The following is an 11,016-nucleotide window of genomic DNA, read 5'->3' as shown; positions in this document are numbered from 1 at the left end:
TAAATCCTCGTCTTTCAGGTGCTGGGATCTCATACGAGCACTGGTTCATGTCCTGGCCGCTCCACTCCCATCCAACTCCCTGCTGTGGCCTGGGAAAGCAGTCGAGGACGGACCAAAGCCTTGGGACCCTGCACCCGCGTGGGAGACCCGGAGGAGACTCTTGGCTCCCAGCTTGGGATCAGCTCAACTCTGGCTGTTGTAGCCACTTGAGGAGTGAACCAGCAGATGAAAAATATTTCTCTCTGTATCTCCTTCTCTTTGTAAATCCGACCTTCCAATTAAAGAGAATCAAATAAATCTTTTAAAAATGTGCCAGCCTCGGGATGTCGGCAGAGCGGCGTGAACCCTTGCACTCCAGCTGGGCTTTGTTCACTCTGAAGGTCTTGCCTCTTCACACCTGGACTCTCATGACACAGTGGATGTCAGAGGGAGCCCTGGCAACAGTGAGAAACGGCTGCAAAGCCAGGGCTGGGCCAGGAGCCAGGAGCCAGGGACTCCATGTGGGTCTCCTGCCTCCTGTCCCACGGCTATTAGCCGGGAGCTGGATTGGAAGTGGAGCAGCTTGGACTTGAAACAGTGCTGAGATGGAAGACGGATGTACCAAGCGGCACTCCTGCCCACTGCCCTGCATGTACAACCCCTGCTCACCACACAGTTAGAGGGTGAAGCTGAGCAGTAAGCCAGCTCGCGGCAGGCTTTCCCCAGTGAAGCTTTGAGGTGGCCCTGGTTTTGTGCAGCCTACACAACCGCTGTGGGATTCCCACTCCCACGCTGTGAATTGCCCAGGGATTGGAGAGCTCTAGCGTGCCCCACAGCCTGGTGCTGTTCCTTGCTTGGGTTATAGGAGCCTGGGGGAAGGTTGAATGGAACAGGAAGAGAAGGGATGGAAGAGAAGGCACCAGAGACAATTGCATCTTTTATTTCAAGGGTGGCCTTTTCCATGTTTGGCTGGGTCATTATACAAATGGTTTTTGTTGGGAGGGCCAAATTCAAAACGACTTCGAAGTTACTTCCTACGGTGCTTTGTCCCTGCAAGTGGCCCTGACACACTTTTTTTTTTTTTTTTTTTTTTTTTTGCTTCTTGGTAACCTAAAGTGGCCAGATGTTGCCGTTTACAATCCTTTTTCCTGCAGATGGTACCAGCCTTCCTTCCCCACCCTCTCCTCCTCGCCCTCGGTGGGCACCGGCCTCCGGGCAGAAGCCCACAGCTGTAGCTACTGCGCGGACTTGACCTTCTGCTTCTGGAAGAGCTCTCTCAGCTGCTGCTCCGTCGTGGCCTCCCGCTGCTGCATGAGCTCCGTCGCGCCCTTGGTCACTCCCCAGGCGTCCGGCTTGGACAGGGAGGGGCTGTAGGGCCTGCCCGAGGCGATCCGCAGGCTCTCCCAGTACTCCCGCCTGGCCCTGCGTGGACAGGGCGCCCCGCGTCAGGCCCGGCCTGGAGCTGGACTCGGGACCCCGAAGCTGGGCGTCGCCCGGGGCGCCCCACAACCCCGCGCGCTGGGGCTCCCGAGCATGCGCAGCCAGGCACGCCCGCCATGCTGCGCCCCGGCCGTAGCTCAGCGGTGACTGGATTGTTCTCTTGGACGTAGAGACCAACAGCTAAGAACTTAGGTTGCGTGTTTTCCACGCGACTTCCGCTACCTCTGCGCCCTCTCGGGCCGCTAGCTCCCTGTTTCCTCAGAGGCCGACCTTCTAGAAGAGTCCCTCACGCCCGGCTGGCCGCACAGGTAACCTTGCCCGGCCGCAGTGCTCCTCAGGGCCTGTGCCGACGCTGCCGGCGTCCCCTCCTTCCTTGCTGGTCCCCTGGCACAGCCCCTGGTGCCCTTCCTTCGCCCTGCCCAGCCCCTGCGTGCGGCGGTGCCGACTCCCGGGGACAGGCCAGCGCCTTGGCCAGCTTGCTGCCCCGGGGGACCCCACACTGTGCGGCTGGTGTCCCCTCAGGGCCTGGGACACCCCTCCGCCCAGCAGCAGCCGCTGACCCCTTCCGCTAGAAACGCCGTCCACAGGCCGACGCCCTGGTTCTCTCAGCTGCGTTTTCCACTGCATCTCTCGCGGTTGCATTACAACATGGCGGACTGCCAGCCTGCGCTGGGGAGCCCTGCCCCCACCGCGCTTCATTTGCCCCAATGCAAATGGAGACAAGCTCAGGAGGCAGAGGCCCTGCCCATCCCTATCCCTGCAGGCCCCGGATCCGCGCTCATTGCACATGCAGCCACGGTGTTTGCGGATACCCCAGGCCATCTGCCCAGCAGTGCCCGCACGCACTCACCTGGCCCTGATCCAGGGTTTGGTGTGCATGTCCAGGCCGCTGCCCCAGCTGCCGTGCTTCTCTGACGCCGGGGGCAAGAACCCCCTCTCCGGGGCCAGCTCCTCCGCGATGGCCCTGATGTGGTAGGGCTCGAACCCGCAGCAGCCGCCGATGTAGCGGACGCCCAGGTTGTAGGCCTCCCTGGCATACTTCTGAATGTCCCAGCGGGTGGCCACGCGGGGCTCCAGGGCTGCAAGAAATGTTAGCGGGCACAGTCAGCCTGCAAGGCCAGCTGCCGCTGCTCACGTTTCTGGAGCCATCAGTGCAGTCCAGTTCTGCTGCAGTGACACCAGCCTTCTAGACGTTTCCAAGGACCCCACCCCCTCATGTCCGTTTCTCCACAAGCTTCCTGCAGTGGGAGCATTTCAGATTGGATCTGTGGGATGGATCTGTGTGCTGCAGAAGGAATATCTGGGACTTGGCAGGGCATCTGGTCTGGAGGCTGAGCTGCTTGTGGGGACAGCCACACCCCACATTTGGAGCACCTGACCCCAGCTTCCTGTCTTTGTCACCAGCATGGGAGACCTATGGAGTTCCTGGCTCCCAGCTTCAGCTCCCAACCTTGGGCTATTGTACACATCTGGGGAGTGGATCAGCAAATGGAAGCTCTCCTGATATATATACATATATGTATTTTATCCCAAAGAAAAAAATATTTTTCCTCTTGGGCTGTTTCTCCAGGTGGCTTCAGCCAGACAGCGGCGCTGCCCCGTGCCCCGGTGCATGTGTCTGCTTTCTTTGCCTGCTCAGCCCTGCCATTCTCATGGGGCCGCATGGTCCTCCCAGGGAGGCCCTGGTCCCCACCCAGCACAGCACCTCTGCAGTGACATCTGTCCTGGGGCGTTATACAGGTCTGGGAGATGACTACCCGCCCCTATTTTGCCTAGGTAGAGATTCAGGTCCAGAGCAATACGGAGCTTTTCTGCAGGGCCTGGCTCAGACCCTCCCCTCGGCCCCACCCCCGACTGCCCAGGAACCCAGAGGCCTGACCCGTTGTCATTGCTGCTTGTCTGCTGTGACTTCCTGGCAGCCCAGAGGCTCATGCTGGTTGACCACGTGGTCCTTCCAGGCTGCCATGACCCAGGGACCAGCAGACGGGACGTGTCTCTAGTGCCTACCCTGACCCCAAACACTGCCGTTTATCAGTAGGGACTACCACCCTCGCCAGCGCAGGACTCACCGAAGGGAAACTCGGGCAGGTCGATGAAGCCTTGCTTGCCACAGTCAGGCGTGTGGTAGGCCAAGGGCTGGCTCATCAGGTGTGCGTGCAGGCGGGCAGCGGCCAGGCCCTCCTTCATGAGCCTCACCGCCTGCAGACTCGTCAAGGGGTCGAAGTGGCAGTTCACGCCCACGATGGACGCCCCTGTGAGTGGGAAGGAGGACTCGGCTTAGGTGCACTGAGTGCCCATGGGCCCCTATCCATCTGCCCTCCTGCCCAGACAGCTGCTGCAGCTGGCCCTGCAAACCATCGCTCGCCGGTGGGAGGCAGCATCTTCAGGATGCTGGTGAGGGTCTGGCCCAGTTGAAGCAGCACATGCCTGTCCCGGCGTCCATCTTCCTTCCTAAATGAACCAAGTCAGCCGAGCTTTGCTCTGACTGCAGTCAGCTTCCCAGCACTGAGCGCTGTGGCTCGCCAGTGCACGAGGAGCTGCTGGCATAAGGGCAGGGGCGTCATTCAGGAAAAAGTCCTTAGGGTATGTTCTCTAGGAGGAATTTTGTGTCCCATGCCTTCAAATGATCGAAACGGTGGACTGTTAGTCATTTTGACAGGCACTGCTGGCACCTTCCAGAATCACCAGCCCTCCAGAGGGTCCTCCTCAAGTTTTCTTTTGGAAGTTGCCAGGAGGTCTGATTTAGTGAGAACCTGACAGACTGCAGACATCGCTCTCTCTCTCTCTTTTTTTTTTCTTTCATTGAAAGCAACTGTTGTGGCCATTGTGTTTGATAGCACCAGGGGTGGTCTGCCTGGCAGGGCTCATACACTGTTCTGGAAGTTTTTTTCTCTTGGAGGATTAGAGCAGGCAGTGGCTATCTGTTATCCTGTCATTTCAGAATGGGAAGAACTGTCAAAGGAAAATTTTCTGAAATTGAAAAAATTGGCCAGCCTCAGCAACCTCGATTCCATTTTCAATATTGTGCCACCATTACTGCCATCATCTCTGGAAGTTTCCGCCATCCCAAAGAGAACTTTGTGCCAGTGAAGCAATCAAGCAATTTCCCTCTTTTCCTCCCCTGGCAGTCTCCAGTCTACTTGGTAGATTTACTCTTTCTAGATACTTGTGAAGAGAAACGCTAGGAGATCTGCCCCTTTGTGGCTGGTTGATTTCACTTGGCCAACTCATGGGGTTCAGGCAGCAGTTCATGCCTGCCATGGACACCCCTGTGTGGGAATGTAGGGCTCACCCTGGGCTGCCCTGGCTCATCCCTGGCCTAGCGTGTTAGCAGAGCTGCACTCTTTCTCACGGCCGAGTTGTTTTATGTTCTGTTGAAGGACTCTTGGGTTGTTCCTAGGCCAGAGAGAAGTGCAGTTGACCAGCTGCTGGCCCAGGGGCTTGCCTTACATAGATGCCAGAAGTGGTGACAGCATGCGTTGGTGGCACTCGGCCCCCAGTGGCCAGTGGTGCACAAGGAGCTGTGTCCAGGGCTTGGTCTTCTTGCTTGTTCTGGTGAGGTCTTGCTCTCCTGAGCCTTTGTCGTGATCCAGCTGGGTCCAGGAGCTGCATCTGTGTCTCCGTGCCTTGCTAACTGTGTCAGCAGCACTTAGCCCAGTGGGCCGAGGCCTGCTCCCACCCTGGCCCGGCTCCTGGCTCCCATGGCCCCATGACCCCCGTGCCCTTTGTGTGCGGCTTCCTGCTGCCCTCGTGGAGTGACGTGTACACTGCTCCTCGAGACTGAGGAGTGATGCTGCAGTGTCCCTGCAACGTCACCTCTTCCTCTTCGCCTTCAGACCCTGGGACGTGCAAACCATCAGCATGCCTGCCTCCCACATCTCCGTCTCTGACGCTGACCTTGCTACGGCTTTCTCGTCTTCACTCGGCAGGTCACAGCCTTGCCTTCTTGTCCGGGGTGTTGTGCTGCTCACCCTTCGACCATTGACTGGCTGCCTGTTAGGTGTGCGGCTCCTTGTAAGAGGCGTATGGGGAAATGTTGTTACAGGGCCTGGCCTGTGACTAGGAGGGTTTGTGCCTTAGTGCAGGGTGCTGTAGGGTCAGGTTAAGGTGGCAGCACCAATACATCCTCCCTGTCTGATGATCCATGAAGCACAGGACTGCATCCAAGGCCCAAAGTCCACAGCAAGAGACCTGTTTCAGTTGGTGTGACCAGACAGTGCTGTGAGCATTCTTACAGACCGAACGTGCCATGAGCAGTATGCACGGGGATTGGCTGTGGCCTGGAGCACGGGGTGATCACCTGGGCTACAGCAGCCAGGTCAGGGTACCTGGGGTGGCATCTGATGAAGTATTGCAGGACAGGCTGGTGAAGGCTGTGGTAGGAGCCACATACGCCTACGCCTCTGCCTTTAGCACCCTATAGTCTAGTGGAGGGGTCAGCCAGGACACAAGCTCAGAAGGTGAGGGACAAGGGCCAGGCACTGTACCTACTAGGGACAGAGGTCCCCAAGCCTCTGGCGCATTTCCCAAGCTGACTCTCTTGTTCTTTGGTTTCATGTTTCTGGTCAAATCTAGGCCTCTAGGTAACTTATGGATGACGAGCAACATTCGTGGAGACTTGGGATTTGAGGGAGAACAGGATTTTGGACAGAGGTTCAGTCACAATTTCTCAGTTCCTTGGGGTGAGCTGGGCTCTTCCATTGGCTCCGAGGGACTCTAGGTTTTCAAGAGAGGCAGCTCTGAAAACAGTACATGATTCCTACTGGAAACAAAACCCAATACTAGGAAACAAAATTGCATAAGAGATTTATTAGTTGGTTCGTATTTGCTATGAAATAATTCTTTTGACTGATTATACCAATTACCAAGAGCAGAGTGTACTTGCGGTTTGTCAGAATGCGACAACTCTGGCAGAGAGGCCAGCTAACTTTCAAGATATTGATGTTGCAAGACCTCCCCTTGAGACAAGTTGTAAATAAAATGCCTTGTATGTTACTGCTTCTGACTTTCCAGAACGTTCTTCTCAACTCTTGGTTGCTGAGCCCACAGCACGGCTCTAGCTGCCCTTCTCAACAACCTTGGCGGCATGCATTCACCCCTGCCACGACTGAGACGGATGCCATTGCTGGTACTCCTGCATCAGGTGCCTTCGCCATTCCCGAAGCTCCCCCCCCCCCGTCGCACAGCCATGGCATGGCTCTTACCTGCTTTGACCAGACGCACGGCACACTCGCCTGGCGGCACGCCATGCAGGTCACCCTCAGGCCCGATGCACATGGTCACAGCCACTGGCTTGCCAGATGTTTTCAAGACCTCGACAGCCCACACGGCCTCTTCGACGTGCTCAAAATACTGAAAGCAGGTGGGGGTCCTTTAGTCCTGCTCCCAGCGGGACTGAACACTGACAGACAGCTTAGTAGAACTGGGCTGATTGATTAGCTTTGATCGTTTGTTTTTGTTTTTCTTTTTTACATAGAACAGAATCAAATGGTGATTTGTCAGTAGGAATTTCAGTCTAAATTTGGAAAGTACTGCATTAAATTGACTCAATCAAATATAGCCAAACACCTACATTGGAAAAAAGACTTGAGTCTTTTTCCAATGCTTTCTCAAGCCATAGGCAGGGAGCTGGGTCAGAAGTGGAATAGCTGGGGCTCAAACCCGCATCCATATGGGAGGCACCACGATGCAGGACCCTGCAGAAATGACTTTCTGGACTAACACTGCTGTCCCAACAGGTGCCCAGCCCCCGGGGGTGACAAGGAAGCACGCCAGCCCCCTGTGGCCCTCCCGTACCTCGGCAATCAGGAAGTCCACGTTCTTCTTCACAAAGACCTCCAGCTGCTGCCGGAAGATGCTCTTCACCTCCGCCTCGCTCTTGCAGCTGAGGTAGGACGGGGTCTGGCTCACGCCGCCAGCCACCAGTGCGTCTCCCTCGTCAGCCACTTGCCGCGCGATGTCACAGGCGGCCTCGTTGACCTTCTGCCCCTGAGGTGGGGGGAGGGGACACAAGGCATCTGCACCTTCATGGGCCACACAGATACGCGGTTTTACTTGGGGAAATGCTGGTCGCGGGGCAGTTCGCTGCTCTGCCCGTTTGCAGGGATAGCGCCGGTGGTTAGTGGCTGCTGCTGTAAGGCAGACAGGTCACCTGTTGGATGTAACCTGAAATCCAAGGTGTGCGTGTGTGTGAGAGCATGGCAGGAGCCAAATTGGTGATTTCAATGCCTGGGCTGCAGTGGGAAGAGCCCCTGGCAATTGTGTGTGTGTCTGATGCAGAGTTCTTCTGATTTTCTCCGACACGTAACTCACCAGGTCTTTCCTAATGACTTGAGACATGAAAAACGGGCCCTTACCCTTCCACAGCAAACCCCAAACCCAGCCAGGGCACACAGCCCCATGGGTCTCCTGTGAGGTTGCGGTTGAGGGGTTACAACCCTGCCCCGACCCCCCTCATCTCTCTACCTTGGGCAGGACTGGGAGCACGTCAGAGGGGCGCTCTCATGGCTTACGCCTCTCCCCAGGGACCCAGTGAATGACTGGCTATAAATGGGCCTTCTGTAGGCTGCTCCCTGCAGCCCTGCAACGTGGTCTAGGGACCCTGAGTGACAAGTCCTGGACCACTCACCGAGAGCTTCTCAGCCACGTAGTTGCCCCTGTTCTCCAGCTTGTCCTCGCTGGCGTAGAAGGTGAAGGTCTGCATGACGTTGGAGCCCGCCCGCAGGAACTCGCGGTGCAGCTGACGCACTGTGGGGAGACAGCGCAGGGGGCTCAGCACCCCCTATGGCTCAGACCCCATCCCTCAGCCCTCAGGGTACCCACCAGAGCTGCTGCCCTCCCTGATTGCTTGGCCTGTGTACACCCTAGTGTTACCGAGAGGTCAAAAGGAACCCTTGGTCACTCCTGCCAGCCCAAGGCCAGCGAGTGGAAGTTCATTACCCACCAGGGCATCCCTTGTCATGTGTGCAAAATGGCCCCTGCATGTGGCTGAGCATCCCACCGCACTGCCCTGGACAACCCACAGCCCATGCGGCAGTAGCTGCCCCAGGACGATGGGAAGGGCTGCATGGCAGGGGGACTAGGACTGCTAGTGGAGGCACTGGCCCGGTGAGGGCTGGGAGGAGCACCTAGGTGCTAAAGGAGGCAACTGCTGCTCAGGTGTGGGAAGCTGGCACAGGGGCAGGAGACGGGGACATGTTGCAAGGACCAGGCACAGACGGACAGAAACCGAGGCTGAGTGAAGAGTCTGGGCTGCAGCCCCAGGTGAGGGAGCAGCTAGCCTGTGTTGCTTTTGGCATCTTTCAGGGTCTCAGACCTTAGAGTGGGGCAGGGTCCCCACACACAGGCACACATGCCTGCAGCTGCTGTAATCACACAGAGCTCAGTGTCAGGGCAGTCTCCTACAGCCCCCGGATGAGGGTGAGGGCCAGAGTGGCCCTGGGGGAGCATGGGCATGGGACACTGCCTCGGCCGGGGTGGGGTCTGCGAGAGCACGGGCGGGTGGCAGGGGCCAGCTCACTGGTGGCGAAGCCTAGAGCTGAGCTACTGGGGGAGGGCGAGAAGGGAGAACTCTGCATCTGAGCTCTGAACAGTAGCAGGCAATGTGCTGGCTGCATCGTCCCAATGGATGTGGAAGTCTACCTGGGCTAGAGAGAGAGGGGACCGCGGAGGAGTTTGGGGAGGGGCATTGAAGGAAGTGGAGCAGACCTGGTACCCACCTGCCTCTGGGTGCTCCACAGCGGCCTCTGGGGTCCAGGGCCCTGCCTTCACGTAGCCCCTCTTCTCCAGCGCAAAGACAAATCCGCCATCCCCAATCACAACCTCACCAGCATTCAGCCGCTCTAGGATACCCTGGGATCAGAGCAAGTGTGCATGTGTTACGTTCTAGGAGCTTCTGGCTTTGAGTACGTTCATGAGAAGTGTGTGATTGTTCTAGAAATCCATGGGACAGCTTTCCCAAGTGCAGTTTGTAGAGAGCTGGATCTGAAGTGGAACAAGCAGACTCCACCTGGCACTTCACCGGCAGTGGCTCAGTCCATAGCGCCACAACACCGGTCCTGAGAATATACTTATTCTAAATTCAGAATTACATTTTCAAAGTTTCACATGTTGTACAGTGTATCCATCCTGTAACTAGAACTCATACACAGCGTAAAACTACCAGGATAGGGGCACTTCCATTGCCTTAAACCTCTGACTGCTTCCAGTCCAGCTCCCTGCTGACACGTGTGGGAATAGGGCTGTACTCAGCACAGTGCTTGTGCCCCAGCTGCCCGTGTGAGAGACCTGGACAGAGTCCAAGGCTGCTTTGGCTTGGCCTGTATCTGCCCATTGCAGCCATTTGGGGGGTGAACCAAAAGGCAGGATTTCTCTCTCCTCTCATTGTTTGTTCCTCTCAATATGTCCCTCTGTCTTTGAAATGTAGCACTATGGCATAGGAGGCTAAACTTTTGCCTGTGGCACTGGCATCCCATATGGATGCCAGTTTGAGTTAGTTACTTTCTACAGCAACAGCTGTGTTGAGCCGTGCCCAGGTATGCACTCTGACAAGGCCAAGGAAAGGTAAGTGAGCAGTGGGCATGTGAGGGACCCCTACTCCTGTGCCACTGCACTCACAGGCCTGGGCCCTGACTTCCTGGACTCATGGCTTACAAAGGATTTGGTCAATAAGGAAGTTCTTTTCTAGTGTAACGAATTTGTAATTTCAAAGACTCACAGACTTCAGCTGTGGGGAGGCCTCAGCGTGGAGACACCTGCTGCTCTCTGGAGTGCCTGGGTTCCAGACACAACTCTGTTTTCTGGGCACTCCCGACCTGTTTTCTGAGGGCTCAAGTAGGTGGATCCTATGTGGACCGAGTTCCTGGCCTCTCTCTGGTCCAGTGCCAACCAATGTAGGCATATGGAAGAAGCAGCAGATGGGACCTGTGTGTGTGTGTGTGTGCCTCTCTGTCCAGCTAGGAAGTGTCAGGAACAAGGCCCCTCTGTGAGTTGGAGGAGGACAAGTTAAGGCGCCTGGCCCAGGGAAGTCACTTGGGCTGCAGAAGGATGGGGTCCAGGGCTCCCTGACACTTGGATGGTGTCCAGGTTAGGAATGATGTGGAGTATCTTTAGCATCGCCTCACACCTGCTGGCACTCATGACCGATGTGACAAATGGCAAACATCACAGGATGAGGGGTATGGCCTTCGGGAGGCAGCCCTCAGCTTCACCTGACTTCTCCCCCCAGGTCTGGGAAGCCCCCCTCCTCCCTACCAGGATGACACTATCCCCAGCACTGCATGCATGTCCAGGGTCTCCCAGATTCGAGCTTGGCAGCTAGGACCTGCAGCTGCTAGATTTGTTTTTATTTAAAATCGTGCTAAGGGCACGACAGTGTGCAGAGCGCAGGTGGGAGTGTGGCAGGGACCAGGCGCACGCTCTGGTCCTGAGCCAGCCTGGGATGCGTGGGGCAGGAGTGAGGGATGCTCAGAAAAGTTTGGAGTCCTCCTGCTCTGGGGATGGGCTGCGGGTGCAGGCTTCCTTGGGCTCCTGGAGCCTGGGCGCCTCGGGATCTCTGTCACTCACCCTCTTGGTGCTTTTGCCCCCGATGGGTGCCAT

General features: G+C 56.9%; 1 protein-coding gene across 1 annotated transcript; it reads right to left on the bottom strand.

Moving 5' to 3' along the window:
* Positions 1-1,214: 1,214 nt before the first annotated feature.
* Positions 1,215-11,016, bottom strand: LOC121160235 (betaine--homocysteine S-methyltransferase 1). Its single transcript, XM_040985881.1, has 8 exons — positions 10,984-11,016; positions 9,138-9,270; positions 8,048-8,166; positions 7,216-7,407; positions 6,624-6,771; positions 3,489-3,671; positions 2,270-2,498; positions 1,215-1,401 (listed from the first exon to the last, which is right to left on the bottom strand). The coding sequence occupies exons 1-8, from the start codon at positions 11,014-11,016 to the stop codon at positions 1,215-1,217; spliced, it is 1,224 nt and encodes a 407-aa protein (XP_040841815.1).

This window comes from Ochotona curzoniae, unplaced genomic scaffold, assembly GCF_017591425.1.
Source record: "Ochotona curzoniae isolate NIBS_2020 unplaced genomic scaffold, NIBS_Ocur_1.0 contig_4501, whole genome shotgun sequence".
Taxonomy (NCBI): domain Eukaryota; kingdom Metazoa; phylum Chordata; class Mammalia; order Lagomorpha; family Ochotonidae; genus Ochotona; species Ochotona curzoniae.
This window is presented reverse-complemented; position numbering and strand designations above follow the sequence as displayed.

What these genes read in the sequence shown, in the direction of transcription:
- LOC121160235 (XM_040985881.1), bottom strand. Translation starts at nt 11,016, where the DNA reads ATGGCACCCATCGGGGGCAAAAGCACCAAGAGG. An exon ending in TGTGGAGCACCCAGAGGCAG is followed by an intron (nt 8,167 to 9,137) that starts GTGGGTACCAGG and finishes GTCTCCCCACAG; the next exon opens with TGCGTCAGCTGCACCGCGAG. An exon ending in TGGACTTCCTGATTGCCGAG is followed by an intron (nt 6,772 to 7,215) that starts GTACGGGAGGGC and finishes ACCTGCTTTCAG; the next exon opens with TATTTTGAGCACGTCGAAGA.